The sequence below is a fragment of the Ambystoma mexicanum genome, chromosome 9 (genome assembly GCF_040938575.1).
Source record: "Ambystoma mexicanum isolate Mex_15411 chromosome 9, UKY_AmexF1_1, whole genome shotgun sequence".
In the NCBI taxonomy this organism is placed as follows: Eukaryota; Metazoa; Chordata; class Amphibia; order Caudata; family Ambystomatidae; genus Ambystoma; species Ambystoma mexicanum.
This window is the reverse complement of record NC_090931.1, coordinates 377433038-377455986: the sequence shown is the minus strand read 5'-3', so window position 1 is coordinate 377455986 and position 22949 is coordinate 377433038. Positions and strand designations below refer to the sequence as shown.

Sequence of the window (22949 nt, the reverse complement as noted above, 5' to 3'; positions counted from 1 at the left end):
CAACTGCTTTAAAGGCAATCAGCCTCAATTCCAATAATGATGGACAGGCCGACAAATGCTGAACGGATTCTAGTTGATTTTCTCTACAAACGTGACAGACAGGAACCCTGCAAGATGTTTGCCCAGGCACCTTCAATTTCCAAGGTCTTAACATAGTTCATTTTTAATTTAAGATAGTCCCAAACCAGGGGGTTACCCACAAAGTGATGAATATAGCTCTGGGTTTCTGCCCGGACCAAGACATAGTCAATAAAGGGTCCACTATTGCTTTTTACAGCACGGTCAATCATTGATTGTGACTATGTTGCAGTATGCCATATTTCACGACTGCTTTGAAGCGCTGGAAATGATAGCTGAAAAGATCACCCGGAATCAGAGCGAAACATCTATCAGCGATGAGCTTAATATTGGCCAAGGCACTATTATGCATAAAAGAGGCCTCAGTCCAGAGAGCTTCAAAAGTTAAAAATGACTCGTGCAGTTTATTGGAGCATTAGCCAGGTTGCATTACATATTTAGACAAGAAAGTTGGAATTTCACTGAGCACGGTGCAACGCCAAACTCTAGATCATCTCTATCGGGAAGGAAGTCTAAAGTGTCTCTTTAATAAAGCGGACTCAAGTTTAGTTACTTCCACAAGGTTGTCAAAAGACCAACTTTCTGTTCCATACAGAAGGATGGGTGATAGTTTAGCAAGATATAACTGGGATAAAATCCCAACAGAGTAGTCTGCACTTGTGCGCTAATGATCCAATGCTCCCTATGATCTGTGATGTTTTCAAATTGACATATTCAAGATGTCGTAGGCCACGCAATTTACCTCAAGGACTTACTTCCCATAACCAATCTGCATATATCAGTGGGGCATTTAGTATACATCCACTTTGAAGAACACCCTACTATCGGCGGCAACGTCACTTTGCCCGCCCCCACCCCAAGATTTAGTGATGTAATCAAACCACAGAGGTTCCTCGACGCCATTGAAGTCACGCGTCACAGGAGAAAAAACGTTGATAACCCCCCAAAACATACTGGAGTCATTTGCAAGAGCAAAATGCACCATAGACCACCATCATAGACATTCAGACCGATATCGGAGTTCTCAACCACTTACGATAAGCGTTTGATTTTCTTTTGCCCACAAGGCATGCTCAGCCGGATTAGATGCCCACAAAGATAGTTCACATAGGGCCTTACAGAGTTCTCTTTTCTTAGTAACAATAAGTCTGTCAAATGAGTGACAGTGGGCGATCTTTGGGGCAAATTGCTAATCTTATAGTCTTGCAGTTGTGCCTTTTTCGGCAAAACAGCAATGCACTCCTCAAAATCATCAATGGCTAGTTTAGCAGAGGCAATCGTTAAATACAGAGCCTTCCCCAGACCAAGGTCCACAAGAGCCTCCAAAGAGGCCCATATGCAGTAAGAAGCTCTTCCAACTTGCCATTGCTCCATGAAATGTGATTTAAAGCAAAGTTAACAGATAGTTCCACCGACTGTATGAAATCTGGAGACTGAGGCAATATATTAAGACGAGCAACAAGGGGCAAGTGGTAACTTTCTTGACGATGAACAATACACATATCGAATCAAAGAAGGAGCAATAGCGGTAAAAATATAATCCAAAATACTGCTTCAGTTATTCCAGATTGCAGTAAAATGAGGAGGGTAATCAGAAGGGAAAGAACCATTAATCATAGTAAATACAGCAGAATAGAGAAGACCAGCCCATTCGAGTTACGCTTGTCTTCAGTAACAGGGGAGGGTGGAAAAACAGCATCCCGTCCTCGCGGATTAGAGTCCTTAGGGATTTTAGAATTAAGATCTCCACACATTTTCCCATGCTGTTCAACCATCTGGGCTAACCATGCCCAATGCATTTCCTCCCCCGATACTTCATCCTCTGACCCAGTCCCCAATGGCATACTTGGAGCAGAGGGGGAGAATCTGCTACTTCGGTGGTTGGGATCATTCCAAATTTCCTGCATCATCTGGTCTAAATCTTTTACCGTATTCAACCTCGACAATTGTGCACTCGACAATTGTGCCCAGCTGGTTAATAGGCGTACAATGGTCCATGATATGCACCAAAGTACTAAGATGGGACTTCCATTCACTGAGCTGATGTCATACTGTGACTAAACTCTGGGAGTCGCTGCTGTACCAGATACTGTCTGCCTGCTTGGCTTCATACTGTGACTATGAGCTATGTGTCGCTGTTATACTCGAGTCTGACATTCTCCTCCTGCTGGACTTCAGCCAATGCCTTACTCACTGTATTACTGAGTGTCGCGGCTGCATGACGCTCTCCCTGTTCCTTCCATGGACTCAGCCTAACCCCGGGCAGCTACTCAATGCAGTCACTCCTGGATGCTACCCAGTGACATATTCTGACTGGTCACTGAGAGTCACCGCAAGACCATTGGGCGCTCAGTATCCTGCGATATGAAATTACCTGCTCCCCTATATAACACATGTTGCTAAATAGTGGTGTCCATCTTGGAGTCACATGCTTTAGCTAGGTGCATTTTCTGAGCTCTCCAAGCCACACCTTACATCTTTCTTATCCCTTCTTAACCTCTGCCATTAGATCTGTCCCTCTTCAACTTGTTTCCGATTAATCCATAATGTGTTAATTTGAGGTTATGTTTAGAAGTTCAGAAGTTTAACAGTTCGAATAAAGTGAACAATACATGGGAAAAAAAAAAAAATATATATATATATATATATATATATATATATATATATATATATAAATAAATGATCCTTATCACTACTTCGTTAAACAAAACAAAAAAAAGGGGGGGGGGGTAATATTATGGAATAAGTCAAGTAAGTGAGCTTGGTTTAAAAGAGGCTGCTGCCACGACAAAATAAGCTAGTTATTTGGAGTGCCTTAGTTTTAGGTTTACAAGGAGCAGTCGTTACAACTTATCTCTTGATGAACCTGGGTCAACTGATCGGCCTAAGCCATTTGCAAACAGGGACAATAAGGATGCACACGCACCTTATATACTAGAACACACTTGCAATGCAGAAAACCACACTGAACAATATGTTTATATTCTTATATTCTGTGAACTACTAATTCAGCCTTAGCACGGGCAAGTGCTCTGGGCCTGGTTTTCAGGTTCGTTTATTAGAACAAAGCTTCCTTTTTATTGGCACAAGACTGCCACACCTGCCGGCTTTGCATTTGGGAGGACATGTCAAATCGGGCTTACAGAAACATTGTACATTGAACAACTTGACCTCATGCAGTGGATGAGGGATTTTATATTACGAAACATGACGTTAGCCTGAGCCAACTGCCCTTGCACATTGCAAAACAGTGCTTGAATGTTGAGCTAGATCTTGCACATTTTGATGTGTGTGCATGCGCTATATGACCAGCCCTGCTATGGGTATACACGGCATCGAGCCGTCTACCAGGCTTTAATAATGGTTTATTTTTATTTGAGCAATTATCAAACGGCCAGACCCGTGAGTATCACAGCGTTAGGTACAGTAGATCGTGAATAACGGGTATATTATAAAGGTATATTATAACAGACAAAGGTTGCAACAACAGAGGGCATCAGATCCAAAGATGAAAGCTACTCGTATTTATGGAACAACCTTTACGAGTTTTTTTTAATATGCTCTAGGATTGTTAATTTCTGCTGTGGGCAGGCAGTGTGTTCCAGAGAGGGTGCTGTGATGCAAAAGCTGGAGCTGCTGGCTCTTTTGCTGTTAAAGCGGGGAGGGGGGTGGGTGACCAGCGTGATACCGGAGCAGGATCTTGGCGCACGCACAGGTCGATTTTGCGTGATACTGGTGTTGAGGTAGGGAGGCGACTCAATGTAGATGCATCTATGCGCTATGGCCAGGATCTTGAAATCCACCCGAGCTTTGACCAGCAGCCAATGCGTCTCACGCCTGATGTCAGAGATGTGGTCTGATCGTTTAAATCAAGGGCAGCAGATAAGGCTTTATTTTGCAGCCGCTGTAGTTTAGACATATTACTCGGCGAGGTGCACATGAGTAGCACATTACAGTGGTCCAGTTTTGAGAGGATGAGAGCAGTGGCAAGCATGAGGAAGTTATTTGGTGAGAGGAGTTGCCTGCTCAAGGAAAGGAGTCTGGCGGTGTATGCTGTAGATGATGCCAGGGCATCGATGTGTCTAGTCATGGAAAGGTTGGCTTCGAGGTAAAACCCCAAGGTTTTTATTTGTTTCAAGACAGGGATGGCTGTACCGTCAATGTTTATGGAGGAGTAGGCAGGGTCCAGGTTTTTGAGACGTATGGGGAGACCACAATGAGAAGCTCCGTTTCGTCATCATTCAAGCAGAGGTTGTGGTTGGCCATCCAATTTCGGATGATGCTGTATACTGTGTCAATAGTGGCAGTATCTTGGGCACCAGAGATGGGGAAGAGAATTTGCGTATCATCCGCAAAGTTAGCATAGAGCTCTTTCGTGTCGAGGAGGTCGAATAAGGGCTTTGTATATGTGTTCATCCGGAGATGGCAAGAGGCAGCAGCCTTGAGGGACGCATAGCGGGGTTGGGATGGGGGGGGGGGATCGTCTGCTGCCTCACCTATAGACTCTGGTAGTATGATCACTAAGGAAGGATCTAATCCATGAGGTGGCTGCCTGGGAGACGTGGAAGGGTTGGTTAAGATGGTTGCATAGGATATCGTGGTCAACTAGATCAAACACGGCCTAGAGGTCTAGAAGGAGAAGGATGGCCAAGTTGCCAGAATGCCAGATCTTCTAGTTCTGGATTTTTAGGTCCATTCAGGCAGTTTCTGTGCTATGCATTGGCCGGAAGCCAGACTGCCTTTTACCACGTAGGTGACTTTGTTCCAAGAATTGTTGAACCATAGTATAGGCAAGGTGGTTGACCATTTTAAGCCGGAATGGGACTGTGGCAATGGAGATTGATGGGTCTAGTGTATTTTTTATATATGTATTTTTTAGGAGGGGGTTATCCAGGTAAATTTGATACTGGAAGGTACCGTGCTGGGCAAAAAGGAGCAGTTGGCGATCTCAGTAATGAGAGATGTAGTGTGGGTGCGCAGAGCTGCACAATGTGAGCAGGGAAAGGATCCCCTTTACAATTTGATCGTTTGAGTGATCGGATAGTGGCAAGGACTTGCCCCTGGGAAGCTTGACAGAAGGGGAAGGGCAGAGGGGACTGGGTTTCATAGGCTTGGTTGAGAGCAACATGCGTGGGTGCTTTGGTGGCGAGCCGAGCTTTTTGGTGCTCATGTTAATGAGCAGGGCTTCTATTTTGTGGGCCAAAGCATTTTGTATTCATTGTGGTGCACCAGTCCGTCTACTCGTGTGTAAGCAATTGGGGGTGGATGGGTGTTTCCAGTTCTCCGAGTATGGCAAATAACTCTTTGGTGTTGGAGCTGAGTTTGGATTTGGCAGTGATTACTGCTTTCTTTTAAGATTGTGCAGCAGTGGCGAGGGCAGTGTGATTGCCTGGTGTAGGGTTCTTGTTGCATTAGTGTTCGAGTGCCCTTTTGTTTCTTCGTAGGGCGACTAAATCTTCTGAGAACCAGATGCTGGGTTTAAGGGGCTCAGGTGCTTTGCTTTTGATGGGTGCATGCTGGTCAAGAGCATGAAGCAGGCATGTGTGAAAGTGGCTGTATAGGTCTTGAGGGGAATTGCTCTGCGTCTGAGCCCTTGAGTTCAGGGAGGATAGGAGGGTGGGTTGTAGGATTTCAAGAGCCAGTTTGTGGCTGTTCCAAACTAGTATGGGGTTCGGATCGGGTGCTTAGATTTTGAGGGGCTTGGTTAAGGAGAGATTGAAATTGATGAGGGAATGGTCGGACCAGGATACTGTATTGATGGAACAGATATTGCTAGTCACATTGGCTGTAAGGATCCAATCCAAAGTGCGCCCTTTAGAGTGGGTAGACAGCTCTAGGAGTTGAGTGAAGTTCATATATTTAGGCGCTAGGGTGAGTGTGGTTGCTTTGTGGTGTTATTGTACCTTAGGTTAAAGTCACCCAATATAATATATTTGGTCATGGGTTTCATGAGAGGGATCAGTAGGCGTGGGATGTCGATATCAGGGCAGCTGGGTCTGTTAGGTTGACAGTAGATCAGGAGCATGTTGATAGCAGTTTGAGGGTCGATGCAGAGCTTTAGGATCAGCATTTCATACCCTGGGGTGGTGGGAAGGGGGGCGGCTCAGATCTGTAAGGAGGATTTAGCTATGAGGGCTACCCAGATGTTGTAGTTGGGGTGGGGGGTGGCTATGAAGAGTAATGGGCCGGAGGAGTCGTGCAACCAAGAGTCTGTGGTGGCTAGGATGTCCAATTGATGTTTGAGGATAAGGTCGTGGATGTCAATAGCATGTGCACCTAAGTAGAGAACATTGATGAGAGCCCCTTTAAGAGCTTTGGGTTGCTTAATAGGTATAATGGGACAGGTGAAGGCTATTTCGTTGAGTCGGGAGTTGTGTTCCTGGGTTACCACGTCTGCAAGCAGAATGGTAGGAGGGGTTGGCCTACCATTCTGCTTGCAGACGTGGTAACAAGAGTCTGTTCAGTCTGGAAGTGCCCGATGGCAGGGTGGCAGAGATGTTACAGGGATGGGCTCTGAGCAAGCCTCAACCTACAGGCTCGTCCCAGGCAAGAAAGCGATGTTCCTGAATTGAGGCTGCGTGGGGTGTGCTGCAAGTTCGCCGCCTTGGCCAACTTTTGGTTTAAGGGGCAGTGAGAGCGGTGGGCTGGGTTAGGTCTGGGCAGTTTAGGGACAGTGGCAGATGCCAGAGTGAGGCATCAGGGCTGGGCAGTGGGGAGCTGTTGTAGCAGCAGGCTGGCGATAGTGAGCAGGCTGGAGCATGAGGATTTATCTGGGTTGGGTTGGGAGCCTCACTGGTAGTGTGTGGAGCCAACAGTCTAGATGGCCAAAGCACAGGTATAGGGCTGTGTGCTGACTGTTAGGCTGTCCAATAGGGCTTGTTTGGGGGGGCGGCAGCCATACCAAATTGTTTCATGGCAGGGACTAGTGGGATGTGGGGAGGCAGTCTGTGCCAGTTATGCACAGGAGTTATTCATGTCGACCGTAGGGGACTGGTGCCTTATAGGCAAGCAAACTTTTGGATTGGGAGCAGGAAAGAACAATGGGGCAAGGTGGCGACATGGACCTGCAGGGGGACCTGTGAACGGAGCGCTGGTATATTGCAGTACTGAGATGGGAGAGCGGAGAAAGGCATGGGGGAAGCGATAGGTTTGCAGGCGATGATGGGTAGGCGGGCAGACTTTGTGGCAGAGATTAGCTCTGGCAGGAGCTTGGCACCCATGGTGCAAGTGTCGGGATGGAAGGTGAGGTACACGGTACAGACATACAATGGCTGGCGGCGATCGATCTAGCAGACGTCGAGCTTGGGCAGAGGGAGCATTTGACTCTGGTTGCGTTTGGGAATTGGATTGGTGCGAGGGGTTTCAGCCACTTCGCAGTGGTGCTGGCAGAGGAGGGCCAGTCCCGGAAAGGAGGGAGGAATGGTGTAGGGAACTGTAATGAGGTATAGTAGGTTGGTAAACTGATCACATTAGACTATGCTGAGGCCAATAATGGTGTGCCTAGTTTGCCATCTGAGATGGCATGAGTTTCGCAGCACGGGAGAGAAGTGAAGCTGCATAGGATGTCAGCATCTCAGCATCGCCGGCAGAGACAGGAACAAAGAACCTTTGCAACTGACCTTCGAATAGGACAGACTGCACCTCCCGGCTGGAGGTGGCAGCCACACAAGAGTCGGGCATCCTCCAAACATGTTGCAGGAGGACTGGGAGCATATGTTGCTGCTCGGCGCAGTGACCGCCATCTTAGTGGTGTTTGCTGGGTCAATGGGCTCAGTAGGGCAGCACTACATTTCGGATGATATCAAGTCTGTTCATGCAAGTCCCCAGATGGAAAACAGGACTGGCAGACACCTGAACGAAGAGCCCTTGCAGTTATACATGACCTTCTTGCAGATCGACATATATAGCCTACACACCGATACACATGTGCTTGGGCATTCCAACATCTTTTAAATTGATGTACCTAGCCAGGTACAAGCTTACATGCCTAGTAGACACACAAAGCCTTGAGTTGTTGGATTTTGTACTAAACATTCTGTTGTCTGTCAAACAGTTCTTATACATTTTCAACCATGTTAATAAGCTGTCTGGTAGTGCTAGCACATTATTAAACGCTTTGTACTGGGAGTGTCCTTGCAAAGTGATAAACACGGCCATAAGCTGTCAGCCCTTGCAGATTATTTTACCTATCTTTGGGATATATGTAAACTTTCTTATAGCCTAGTTGTGACATCACTACTGACTTTTAATAAGAAAGTGACCAGCTCCCAACAGTAATAACTTATTTTTATTATAGTTGATTTTTAACATGGCAATGCCTGCTGCTTGAGCAAGCACATAGCGTCATTCCGGTTGCCAGTGCAGCATATCTGTGACTAGCTTTTCAGATTTGTTTCTTCTAAAAAAATATATCTGCAATACCTTACAGTCAATAACTTAAAATTATACTTCTATTTATTTTGTGAACTGTTCGAGTTTAGAATTGGGGCACGATAATCTACCTGCAGGCATTCACTTATTTTTAAATCACAAATTCTTTTAAAGGCACTGCATTAACCTACTTAAACTATTTTTCTCACACTTTACTAGCTACATATTGGTGTTTTTTTCAACCATGCTCCACGTGTATTATATGTGTTAACAACTAGAAGAAATCCTGCAAGTAAACAAGAGACTAACACAGCCTCATTACGAGTTCAGCGGCGTGGACATAAACGGTGGTAATGCCGTGGTACCACTGCATTACCACAACACCGAACTACGGGTTTGGAGATAAGGGAGGAAAAACACCCAGCATAATGCTGGAGGTAATTCCTCTGCTTTACAGCCGGCAGACTTACCGCTGGCAATAATTCCACAAAAATCCCCATGGAGTGCTTTGTATTCCAATAAATGCGGATTAACACCACCTACCACCACTTGTAATCTGGCGGTAATCCCGCCGGACCAAGTGGTGTTAACGGTAAATCCGTTTGGTGGTATCTTGGCAGATTTACCGTTGAGAAACCACCAAACTTGCAATGAGGCCCCGAGTGTGAACTGAGATGAGACTGCAACACGTATTATAAAGAATAAAATCACCCTGTCGTGTGTTATTATCTTGGGGTTCAGGGAGTTGCAGGGTGCAGATAGTGGTGGGCAGTCTGTCAGATCTTGCAGATTCAGAGAAAAGACCCTGGGATGTCTTTAGCGTTTTTACCATTTCAGTTTTATGGCAATAAATCTTATAAGAATCAAAAAATACAAATTGAAGCAATTAATATAACACCGACCCTATATCATTGGTAACATTAGTGGCACATCAAACTGAAATCATGCAGAGGGAAGATTGGGAAGAGACAAGCTACCAAAAGGGATGCAATATTTATAAGGTCACTTTAAAATGGTGTTACAATTTCTAACATTTAAGAAATATCTTAACTGTATCAATGGTTCTTTAGTTTGGGTACTTTCTGTAAAGCCACATGCAAGATCCTCTGTGATGACAGAAAATTAAAGAACATTTTTAAAATGGTTCTTGTCTGTGGTCTTCAGACCGCACCACCTTCTTGGTAGCTACCAGCTCCTTCTGCTCACTATCCTTCAATGCTATCACCCTTTTGGTACCAGTGGTTTCCTTTCGACCCCTAATGTTATCACGTCCTCCCTTTCTTTTCCTGATGTTAAGACCTCCTCTCTTTCCACTCTTGATGTCACCACGAAAGCTCTCCTCTGCCGACATCTCCAGCCTCCTCCACTCCTGTAGGCTCCTGTTCCTTTACTGCCTTCTCACCTCCAGCCTACAGGTATTTTTTTTTAAACTCCGAGTTATTTGTGGTGCACAGTGAGTAGAAACATGAAAAAATCTCACAGGCACAAAACGTCCTTGGCGGGGACAACGGCAATGTAACCGTGTTCTGCGTCAGTTCAGGAAGTCAGGCTTGGAGGAATGTGTGTGCAGAACTGGGAGGTTCATTGTGGCTGCTGCAAATCCCTGAAAGGGGCTCCAACATCCAGCGGCTTGCAGTGAAGCCAAGCCCCCTAGAGCACCCTTCTGCTCGTCCCCAGAATCAGGCAGTCAACTATGTCACAAGCCCCAGACGTAAGGTTTATAATCAAATAAGAGAGGCAATCAACGTCACTTTAGACTCTTTATAGTGTAAAGGACAGAATTGGACAAATCCAGTACCATTCTTCAATTCCCAAACGGGCACCGCTTCTTTTTTAGTCACAACCACCAAGCCCTGTTCAGTTTCATATTTGCAACATTCTGAAGCATCTTGCATTCTAGACGGATCTTTTAACATATACATGCCCTTGTGGCAAATAAGGATAGAATCAGCCAATCAATTCCTTCGGGTATTTAACCATAGCATCAGCAAAGATCTCTCCCCTAGGATAAATAACATTGAAATGTAATGCCAGTCAATGCTCATAATAACAGGTGAGCTTGGACAATCATGTCCTAAAATTGTGGCAGCATACCCTGCTGCTTCTCTTGCACGTACAGCTCACAGAGACCCACTTGCGGCACCACGATCAACGCACACCTCTGGCCTTCAAGTATCACCTACCACTACTAATTCATACTTCTACCACGTGTTTCCCACAAAGGCATATCCTCCGCACGATTCTTCCCTCATGTTAACTCAGTATTGCCCACTCAGATGCCCCATAACCTTTGCCATGGCACTGGCATACACACATAGCAACAACATCGTTACAAGATTGGAGTGCATCTCGTGCACTATTTAGGAACTATTCCAAACACGCTGTTGGACTGACCCATCCAGACTCTGGCCTGTCACTTGTTCCCTTAAACTTATAAAGTTGTGGGCATCTACCAGTGACAAGTCCCTCATAAGAGTACAGTAGACTCTTAAACCCACATTGCCGCTCGCAGTATACCCATCCTTAGACTGTTTATATACCCGCTCATGAATATTTGTGTATGTGATTTACTGTACGTACTGTGTATATATATATCTTACATCTCACAGGCCAGTAGAGTAGGACTTGTAATTGTTTATTTGTAAAGTACTTACACACAAGTAAAGAACTTCACTTGTGAACATTTGATTGATATGATATGATTCAACTTGGGAGCATTTGATTGATCACCGCTAAGAAACGACTGTTTTTGCGAGCTGTTATTTCTTTTGTAGTGTACGTCTAATATAGATACGCGTTCTGTGCATTTGCCAAGAGTTAGTATCATTCCTCCTCACAGGAGTGGAGCTGGGAATGTCATTAAATAGACATACATTTTTAAGCACCCCTTATCCCATCTGTAATTCCCATTTAGACCATAAATCAATACACGTACGTTTGATGAGTTTTTCACAATTGCACATTTCCTATAATGGAAACTGCCAAAACATGAATGGTTGCTGCTTTTTTGCAGATGAACCTCTAGCTGGCCACTGTACCTGGTTCGCCAGTTTGCTTGCAGCATGCAATCCACCTGGTATTTCCCACCTTTCTTATGACGTTACACTTCCAAGGGCTTTGATGATCATGCTTGCAGTTTCAAATGCTTAAGTTCGGTCTACATTTTGTGCCGATAATCTCCTTACCTGAAGGCGTGAAACACTTCCCTACTCTGGAGTTTAATTGCATGGTTTGATTCATAGGGGATACCATTTGATGTTAGGAGCACACTGCGGAAAAATTACTACAACAAAGAAAAACTCGTGTCTTTGCATAAGCGGTATTTCAATATGCAATTCAATTACGGTTCTTAACGGTTTACTACTAAAGAAAAAAACTCGTTAAGAAAGTTCTTTGGAGCCACCCTCATTTAATACCTCACAAATGGGCTTAATCTGGTGAGTACCACATTAGGTTTCAAACATGAGGCAGCAAATGTGTCTGGCAATGGGGTTCTCTTTAGCACCCGCAAGAACGACCCTATTACAGCAACTAAAAAACAGATTTGTGTTGCTCAGACTTCACGTATCCGGTAAATGCTGTTAAAAGGCACAGACAGAAAAGCATACTACGCTCTTTCTCTTGTAAATTAGCGAGGTCATCTCAAATACAATGCAAGAAGCCTCGTCTTTTAGCAGAGTGGCATAGCCAGATTGCAAGGCTGCTTGCCTCTTGTAGAATATGCATGCATTCTGGTGATATTTGCAAGCGACCACATTGTATAACTTACTGTAAAATGTTGCAAAAAGCGGTGTAGATGTGTTACTGCCCCCAGCAGTCTCGGGTGAAGATGTGGGTGAATGTGCACCTTTAAACAGTGTACACTTTAATAAGATGGGAGAACTATGATATTTTTTCCTCCCAGGTGAAGGGAAAAAAGAATTATATCATGGGTGATCTTGATATTTCTGACCATCTATTCTAGCCACAATGCCAGGTTAAGCGTCTAAGCAAATGATCAATACATTTGAAACTATCATATGGGTGTCTCGTGGCATTAACATTGGCACTCCTGGTTCTCAGCTTCCCTGGTTTGGAATACATACATTTCTCATGTACTCAAGCTTTTTCACTGCCATTCTACAATAAGACATTTGGATGATTTCACTTTTCTGATAAAATCCAACGCGCTTGTGTGTCTAGCAGGCTGGACTCTTCAAATGCAATGATTAGCCTTGCAGGATACAAATTGTCTAGAAAGCAGCTGCATTGCTCTTGTTGCATTTGGGCGCAAGATCTCATGTCTCAAACAGGCGAGAGGCCATGGAAAGACGCTGTGTTGACCAGAGACGCTACTGAAGGAAGAATCGCGAGTATCCCAGGTGGACCTTCTAGGAAAGCAGCTCATATACCTTTGCCTTCTAGAATAGGGATGGACTTTTAAAGTACAGATTTACTAACAGTTTTGTTAGCCAAACCTGGGGAATTTGTTGTAGCCTAGGATTAGCCAGAAGGGAGGATAGCTCAGCGGCAGCGTGCGCGTCTTGGAAGCAAGATGACACGAAAGCAACAACAGGTTCGATCCCCCGGGTCCGCGCTTAGAAACCTCTGGGTGTTTAAGCGCGTTATAAATACGTAACTAAGACAAAAAAAAAACACAATTACGCAAATAAGAAAAACAAACAATTCCTGTAACAGCGCCTCAATGCCTGCGGGCTGTGTGAGCACTTTATAAATGTAATAAATAAATAAATAAATAAATAAGGCTGAAGGACTCCAAGAGTAGGTTTGAACTTTCAGTTACCATGACCTTTGGACTTTGGTTATTAGAAAAGGTGTCCCTGATGTGGCAGGGATGTATACGAGTAGGTTCAAGACCTTTGTATTAAAATATATCACCGAGATTCCAAGATGGCGGCCGAGCCGGGCAGACGTGCGTGAGCGTAGCTCCGTCCCCCGACCCGGGCCGCAACAAATAAGCACCTCACTTCGAGCACCCACCGAGCCTCTGAGAAGCGTCTTCCCCCAGACAGGGAGGAAAAGGAAATAATCTCCCTCGACGAGCGCCGGAGGCAGAACGAGAGCGAGTGCCGGACCGGACCCGCCCCTCCACACTACGCAGCCGGGAGTCGCGCTGAGACCCCGGGCCCGACGCCAGCAGTGAGCAGCAGATCGGGCGGATCGAGGGAAGCCCAAGCCCGAGAAAAGAAGCCGCAAGAAGAACGGGACCAGACGGAGAGAACCGCCCCCGCTCCGAGCGTGAAGCAGTCTCCGGAGAGAAAACGGGAAGCCCGAAGCCGGAAAAAGACGGTCGGCAGGCCCGCAGAAGCAACAACGGATGAAAGGTACGAGGCGGGGGGAAGGACAGAGGGCAAGCGGGAAGGAGACATCCCCACAGTAGATTTGGCGGTGAGGGCCCCCCCCCCCCTCCAGACGACCCGAGCGGAAGAAAAAGCGGACATTTAACCCTGCGCCACAACAGGTCTGAGGGGGTCGGGGGCTGGGGGTCTCCGGAACATCAGCAGACCCGTCCTCTCCGGGCACTAAAACAGCATTCGGGGTACCCCAGGGGTGGGGAAACGACCTGGGCAGCGACAAGCAGCACAAGGAGGTCCATATAGAAAGAGGAGCCTAACTCAGCAAGGAACTCAAAACTGGGAATCGAAGCAGGACTCACCGGGGTAACACGCAAAGTCCTAAGCATACCACAAACACAGATCCCCAGTAAATGAACATGCGATAAGGGAACCAAGAGGAGGACCGAAAGCCCCAGAAGTGAACCGTAAACCCAACAAAGATCCTCAAAAGAGACAACGTATCAACCCAAAATCAAGAGACCTCAGAAACTAGCCAAAACCCTGTCAAATCCGAAGAGAGGACTTTGATAAGAAACCCAAGCGAAGAGGCCCAAACACATGTCAAAAATCAAAACGAAGAGTGGGTCACAATCAACGGGAGCGGAGAAAGGTGGACCCAGGCAAGACCAAGACCTGACCCAAATCTGGGGACTAGGGAACAAGAACCCCAAGAGCTTGAACAAACAGAAAAACAAAGGAGGCGACCCTCCAGAACAGATAGAAAAGGCAGACATGGCCTCAAGGGACGATATGAAATCCTGGTTCAAGGAACTTCAGGACCAGTTCATCGCATCTACCCAGGCGCAATTTGACAATATGAAAGGCGAAATGAAACAAGCAATACAAGAATTAAAAAAAGACATAAAAGACCTCGGAGAGAGAACAGACAATTTAGAAAGGACGGTCCAAAACATGGACGAGGAAGCACTACAACAAGCGGAAGCACAAGACAGACTCGCACGATTGGCGCTGGAGCTGGAATCCCAGTGCGAGGATTTGGAGAACAGATCGAGAAGATCGAACATCAGAATTAAAAATATGGTGGAAACAGTTGAAGACAAAGACCTCCGTACAGCAGCACAACAAGTGTTCCAAGAAATCTTACAGGAGGGAACCGAGGAAGACATCCAAATCGACAGAATACACAGAGTTGGTCCCCGCAGAACAGGAGAGCCCGGATCTCGCCCAAGAGACGTACTAGTGGCCATGACTAGATATACTCAAAAAGAACAAATCCTAAGGAAGGCCAGAACTACGGGGCAAATAAGAATGAACGGAAAAGAAATTCAGCTTTACCAAGATCTCGCCCAATCAACGCTTAGAAAAAGAAGAGAAATGAGCCAGATAACGAAAATCCTCTCCGAAAAACAAATTCGATATAAATGGACTTTCCCATTCGGTCTACTATTCTCATGGGAAGACAGACAACACCGAATAACAACCTGCGAAGAAGGCCTTAAAATACTGGGAGACCAGGAATCTGAGAAGCAGAACGATAGTGAACCCCGAAGACAAAGGAGACAACCGAAGGGGTGGCAAACGGAGAAAAGGAAAACGAGACTCCAATCCCGGAAACCAGAAGATCGCTAAGTCTCCAGAAACACCCTACACGAGACGGGCGCAACAAGAGGGGAAGGCGATAACCAAACGGACGAGAGAGCCAGGGCAGAGGGTGATCTAGAGCGCGGCCGAGCCGGGGGCCGGCCATGGAATCCACAACACAAGCAGGGTTTAGGACTCCCTGCGAACCGTTACCCCTGAGAAGTTAGAGGGCATGGAGCGAAGGCACCACACCGGAGCAACCATAGGGCCCAGAGCCCTCCTCAAGGACAAAGTTGGGGGGAAGAGGGAGGGAGAGGGGAAGAGGGATGGGGGGAAAGGGGAAGGGAAAGTTCGAAGGGGGAGAAACTCCAACACCGGTATCAACACACACGACACAGTCCCACGAGGCGGAAACAAAACGAAACAACAGACAGATCAAAAGGAATGGGGCTGAAAATTCTAACGTACAATGTTAGAGGTCTGAACTCACCAGTGAAACGCAAGAAAATAGAACACTTTCTCCACAAAGACAAATACGACATAATATCGCTCCAAGAAACGCATATACAAAAAAAAAGGAGAGGACAGTTCAAGTTAAAAGGCTACAACGTAATCCTACAATCAAACGATGAAGAGAAAAAGAAAGGAGTACTTCTTGCTTTCGCAAACCACCTACAAGTTAAAGTAAAAGAGACGCAAACAGACAAGGAAGGGCGCTATGTATTCGCAAAGGCCCAGATTGACAACCGTCAACTAACTATAGCCACCTTGTACGCGCCTAACTCAGGTCAAGAGGGATTCATCAAAGATACAATAAACAAATTAGAATCCTTCGCGGAGGGGGAAATAGTCCTGACCGGAGACTTCAACTTGGCATGGAACAACACGGAAGACCGATCAAACCCTAAAGGCAACCAGCAGGGGTCCCCCACGCCGGCGCTGAAGAAAGCAATGCACAACTTAGCCCTTGAGGACGTCTGGAGAAGACTCAAAGGAACGACAAAAGGATACACTTACCACTCGCATGTACATGACTCAAGCTCCAGAATAGATTACATATGGGCAACAGGGACCCTAGTGGGGGAAATACAGGACATCGAAAAAGGCCATATCTCACTATCAGACCATGCCCCGGTGTGGATCACAATCCCAAAATTCATGAAAAAATCGAACCTATGGAGATGGACCCTCCCCAGAGAGGTGATACAAGATCCAGTGGCAAAAGAATCCATCAGAGAAAGAATAGAGGAATACTTCGAGGACAATACTTCCCCGGAAATATCCCCAAGCACAACATGGGAAGCCTTCAAAGCGGTTACGAGGGGGCACTTTATAGCTCTAAAAGCGCAAAGAGATAGGATCACACACAAATGGGAAGAAGAACTGGAAATAAAACTGGAAGAGACAAGAGAACAAATGACAAAAAACTCCTCCAGAAAGATCAAGAGAGCATATAGACACATACAGAGTCAATTAGACCTGATTAGAACAAAAAGAGCAGAAACACAGCTGCTGCACACGAAACACTGGTACGCAATGAAATCGAATAAAGCAGACAAATTGCTGGCGAGACAACTGAAGGGCAGAAAACAGGAACAGACGGTACAATCCATAAAAGATGAACAAGGAACAATGAAAACTCAGACGAAAGACATTAAAGAAATTTTCCGAAACTACTACCAGAACCTATATTCCTCCCAACACCCGAAGGAGCAAGATCAGGAGGCCTTCCTCAGAGGCATCACCCTACCAACAGTCTCCCCGTCAGAAAAAGAAGCCCTGGATGCGCCAATAACACCAGAAGAGGTGAGGAAGGCAATTAGAGACCTGCCAAAAAACAAAGCCCCGGGTCCGGACGGATTCACAGCAACCTTCTACAAAACATACGCGGAAACGCTGATTCCACATCTGACCACGCTATTTAATACCTTCAGGACACAGAATAACATCACCCCATCGATGAACGAAGCAAAGATTCTAGTCTTCCATAAAAAGGGGAAAGACCCAGTAAACCCAAGCTCATACCGCCCAATAGCCCTACTCAACATAGACGCCAAACTTTATACGAAGGCTCTAGCGAACCGACTGGCGCCACTACTCCCCAAATTAATCCACCAGGAACAAGCGGGATTCATTCCCACCAGAAAAACCCACGATAACATAAGAAGAATAATACACCTCATTGAAAAGGCAGGCATCGTGAAACTCCCATCAGCAATAGTATCGTTGGATGCAGAGAAAGCATTCGATCGGGTCGAATGGACAATGCTTTTTGCGACCCTCAAAAAAATGGGAATGGGGAACGACTTTATCAACATGATCAAAGCCATCTACAACGCACCGACCGCCAGGATAGCAGTCAACCGAGAACTATCGAATCCAATCAGAATAGGAAGGGGCACCAAACAGGGATGCCCCTTGTCGCCCCTACTCTATGCAATCTATCTTGAACCCCTATTGGAAAAGATCAGAGTGACGCCAGAAATAAAGGGGATAGAAATGGGCGGACAAACACACAAAACAGCCGCCTACGCCGACGACATGATGATGACCATCACGGACCCGAGCAGATCGCTTCCACACCTGATCCAGCTGATAGATGATTACGGGGAAATATCGGGCCTGAAAATTAACAAGCAGAAATCGTCGGTAATGACAATGGCCGGAAACAAGGATGAGATCCACAGGATAACGAAAGAGCTACGCCTCCAGACGTCAGAAGAAGGAGTAACATACTTAGGAGTGACCCTCACACCAAAAATAAGAGATCTATACACAGGGAACTACACGAAGCTAATGGAACAAGTCGTCTCAGACCTGAGCGGATGGAACCCCCTGAAGGTGTCCTGGTGGGGCAGGTTAACGGTTATAAAGATGACGATCTTACCTAGATTGCTCTACTACTTCCAAGCACTCCCCATAAAGGTCCCAACATCTTTCTTTAAATCACTCACAAAAACAATTACCAAATATATATGGCAAAATAAGACACCGAGAATTTCACACCAGGCACTTACCGCACAAAAATCAGACGGGGGGATGGCACTTCCCCACTTCAGGAAGTACTATGAGGCGGCACAACTGTGGGTACTACATGAATGGATCACGGATACGTCAGATAAGTGGTGGATGGCACAGGATCGAGCGGTGGCGAGATCTAACCTGCGCCACCTGTTGTGGAAGAGACCAGCACACAGACATCATAACATTGATATAAGTGAAGTTATGAGCACCACTATGGAAATCTGGGACAGAGCCACCAAAAGAGAAACCCTAACGATAGACCCGGCCCCGTTCATCCCAATTTTAGACAATCCAGACTTCCCCCCAGGGGTAGAAAAAGGCGCATTCCAGAAATGGAGGGACTCGGAGTGTACGAAAGTGGGCGACATGTTTGAAAAAGGGCAGATAAGATCATTTACGGACTGCCAGGACTTACTAGCCCTCACGGAGAAGGACAGGTTTCAGTATGAGCAAATTCATCACTGGCTCACATCCCCCAGAATTATGAAGGCGTTGACAAGGGACCTAACCCCCTTTGAGACCTATATACTAACCCAAACGGGAGAAAAGAAATTCGTCTCATCTCTTTACAAATTCATCAATGTCCAAGAAGAAAACATCACTTGGTACTACATGAAAAAATGGGAAATCACGTTAGGGAAACAAATCCCGAGCACGCAATGGACGTACCTGTGGCACATCATTCCCAAGTGGACGCGAGCAATTCAAACAAAGGAAGCATGGATCAAGGTGATGATCCAATGGCATTACACTCCGGAAAGGCTACACAAAATGTTCCCGACATCCCAAGATAGCTGGTGGAGGGGATGTGACACAGTGGGCACCTGGAGGCATATCTGGTGGGACTGTCGGGAACTACAACAATTCTGGACGGAAGTGAAAGACAAGATGCAGGAAATGTTCATGGGAACGGACAACCTAGAAGAAGAAGTTTGGATGTGCGGAATGTGGGATCCCAAAGATAGAACTCTAAACAAGACACAAAAACGAAACTTCATGGGGTTCCTCATAGCGGCCTGGTTGGCAATAGCACAAAAATGGAAACAAAAGACCCCCCCAACGACGCAAGAATGGCTCCACAGGATATGGACATATGTAACGATGGAAAGAATAACGTATAACCTACAAGGGAACAGACAGCGATTCGCTACAGACTGGGGACACACCATAGAATACCTGCAAAGTGATTACATGCTCCAATGGTGCCCACATAACATTCGTATCTTAGATATGTTCACAAGCTAAGCCCGAAGCAAACATGGGACAGTAGGAACTGCAGAGAAACCAATACCGGTGGGGAGGGAGGGGGGCGGGAAGGGGAAGTTGGGGACAATGTTGTGTCCCGATGTTAATGTCTAAGAAATGTCAATAAAAAATCCATTATAAAAAAAAAATATATCACCGAGGTGTAGGGAGCACCTGGAAACCCCCACTACGTTATTCCACCATTGACACTAGTTTATCAAGTGTTTCCTTATTCTTTCTAGTATATTTCTGAAGTAACTTTAGGTGTTCATTCCAACCCAAGAACTTGTATTGTAAATCACAGAGAATCATGAAACTTCATTTGTTTAATAGATTGCATAATTACTGCTCCTAACATACACATGGGAAAGACTAGTTCTAGAGAGTCAATGTGTAGTTCTGATGCTAGTCGCTCACCTCTGACAGTACACAATGTTAATGTTAAAGGACATTTGTACCGCGCACTATCACCACCGGAGTGGTCCCCTGGCGCTCTGGCGGCCCTGAAAGAGGAGGGGAGGTTGAGTTAGTGGGAGGAAGCAGGAAAACTGCAAGAGAGCAATGATGTGCTGTTGGCGGCCTCAGCCCGGTGGGTCAGTTGGCTGGGCCTGGGGTGTTTGTGGCCGGTAGTCGTCGTGTACTGTTGTGCAAGACTATGTGTGTTTTTGTTTTGTTGTTGCAATGTAGTGAAGTTTGTGCGGTTTGTTGTGCTGTAGGTTTTGGTTGTGTTTTGTTTGGATTTTGAGAGGTGTATGCAGAAAGGGAAATTGTTAGTGGGGTTGGTTAGTTTGCGTCTCTATCCTGAATTGAGGCGCTCGGCTTGCATAGTCTCCCCTGATGCGGCTCTGTCATGATCTGGGTCCGACTGGCATACAGGTTCCTTACTCCTCAGGCATCCACCTTTAACATGTTCTCTTATAGCTTCCCTTATCCTCCCTTCGTACTCCAGTGCACCTGGCAATTTCAACCTCTCAGGTAGTGTGGTGATTGCCAATATCTCGACAATTCCACACCACTGTGATACCTGGCGGTAACTAAGTGGTGGAGGGAAGTTGGTGGGATTGTCTGAGGTAGTTGACTCGGTCTCTGTGCGTGACACCTGTGTTCCAGTCTATCCGGCGTCACGCGTCCAGGTCCCGTGGGAGTTACCCTCTCGGGTCGGGGATGTCTGTCTCCTTTCCGGTTTAGTCCTCCTCTTTCTGGTTTGGTTTCCAGATTTAGCCTGTGGTGTTGAAGAGCCAGGTTTTTAGCGATTTCCTGAATTTTAGGTGATCTTCAGTGTTTCCTATTTCTTTTGGGATGTTCCAGGTTTTTGCGGCTAAGTGGTAGAAGGAGGTGCCTCCAAGTTTTTTCTTAAGGTATGGTTTGAGTTCCAGGCGGATTTCGTTGCTTGATCGAAGAGGTCTCGTTGGGTTGTAGACTGTAATTTTCTTTTGTAGGAATTCTGCTCCTTGTCCGGTGATTGCCCTGTGCGTTATGCACATTGTTTTTAAGGTGATGCGATGTTTTACTGGGAGCCAGTGTAGTGTTTTTAGGGCTGGAGTGATGTGGTCTCTTCTAGATAGTTTGAGGAGTAGTCTTGCTGCTGCATTTTGGATCTGTTTCAGTTTCTTCAGGAGGTATTCTGGTATTCCGAGGTAGAGGCTGATTGCATAATCGATTTTTGACATGATGAGGGCGGCAATAGTGAGTGTTTTGTGCGTGAAGGAGAGGAAAGGTAGAATTCTTCTTGATGTGTGGAGGAGGAAAAAGCATTTCTTCACGGTTGCATTTATTGGTGGTTCCAGGGTTAGGGAGCTGTCCATTAGGACTCCCAGATTTTTAACTACCTTCGATGGGTTTATAGTCCTAATATCGAAAAAAAAATGTCGAATTACAAAAATGTCGAAAAAAAAATGTCGAATTCAAAAATGTCAAAAACACATACATATAATAGAAAAAGTCATTAATTCGAAAATAAAATGTCGAAAAAAAATCGAAAAACCAATGTTAAAATAACTATGTAAAATATCACATATACTAACGTTTTTTTATTGGGGGGTCCCCCCCAAACCCCCCGTCCCAAACCCCTACCCCAACCCTCCACTCCCCCCCATCCCCCCCAACACCCCCCATGGATATACCTTTAATTTTTTAAAAAAAATATTTAATAAAACATTAAATAATTAATTATTATTTAAAAAAACCATCCCAAACCCCTACCCCAACCCCCCCTCCTCCCCATCCCTCCCACTCACCATGGATATACCTTTAACCATTTTAAAAAAATATGTTGTATAAAATATACTTATTTAAACATTATTTCGAAAAAAAAAAAAAAAAAAAAAAAAAAAAAAAAAAATCGAAAAAAATTCGACATTTTTGTAATTCGACATTTGTGTATAATTTGAAGATTCTGAAATATAGTGGGGATAGTGAGGATCCTTGTGGCACTCCACAGTCGTTAACTCGTGGAGTGGATTTTAAATGTTTTATCCATACGGTTTCTGTTCTGTCTGCTAGGAATGATTTGGTCCAGCGTAGTGCGGAGTCTGTTATGCCTATGTCTTCTAGTCCAATCTCCATCAGCTCTGTGATCACACACACACACACACACGCACGCACGCACACGCACGCGCACGCACGCGCACACACACACCCCCCTCCTCTTCCCCCCCCCTCCTCCCCCCCAACGGATACAGTCTGCGTTCTTCGTAGCACCTCACCTGTAATATTATATAGACACAGCGGGCAAGTGCGATTCTGCCTCAGCCAGGGATCCACACATTCTCTATGGAATTCATGTGAGCAAGAAATGATCCTCAAATCCTGGTGAAAGAGAAAAGGAACAAAAAGAAATGAGTGGCAAAATTAGACATAGCAATGATTTGGGATATTACATTGGCTCTCAATTAAGTTGTAGGTGTTCAAAGTAAAATAAAAGCTAAACATGACAACCTTGAAATAAAATCCTTCCCTCAAAATCTAACTAAAGTACTGAGAGTAGGATTAAAAACCTACAAGGAGGTTTCTTCCCAGAACTTCAAACACCCATAGGAAGGGCAGAGGCCATGACATTTAATGATTTCGACTTGATGGGCGCTGGGGTTGGTACAAGGATCTATCAGCTAATCGCTAAGATGTATTGTCACATAGATATATCTGTAGGTTACTAGCAGCATAGGCCATCATATTTAAAAAGCCACACATCACACCATCACCTAATAGCCGTTAGGGAGATGTTCCCTAAGCTCTGTGGTCGGGGTGGTTCAGTATGGCTTACAGGGATTCCCTCAAGCTGGTAATGTGGTGGGGCAGCCCAAGCTTAATTCTCGAGAGGGAGAGGGGGTAGGTTTACAGGTACGGTACTATGAT

At 45.6% G+C, this 22949-nt stretch overlaps 1 protein-coding gene across 2 annotated transcripts in view; it reads right to left on the bottom strand.

The window, feature by feature from the left end:
* The window catches only part of RNF43 (ring finger protein 43), a 333549-nt gene that overhangs the window by 17216 nt on the left and 293384 nt on the right, over positions 1-22949 (bottom strand). For both annotated transcript variants that reach the window (XM_069614840.1, XM_069614839.1), the window contains exon 7: positions 22301-22403. In XM_069614840.1, the coding sequence (XP_069470941.1) occupies positions 22301-22403 (103 nt within the window). The remainder of the gene's footprint in view (positions 1-22300; positions 22404-22949) is intronic.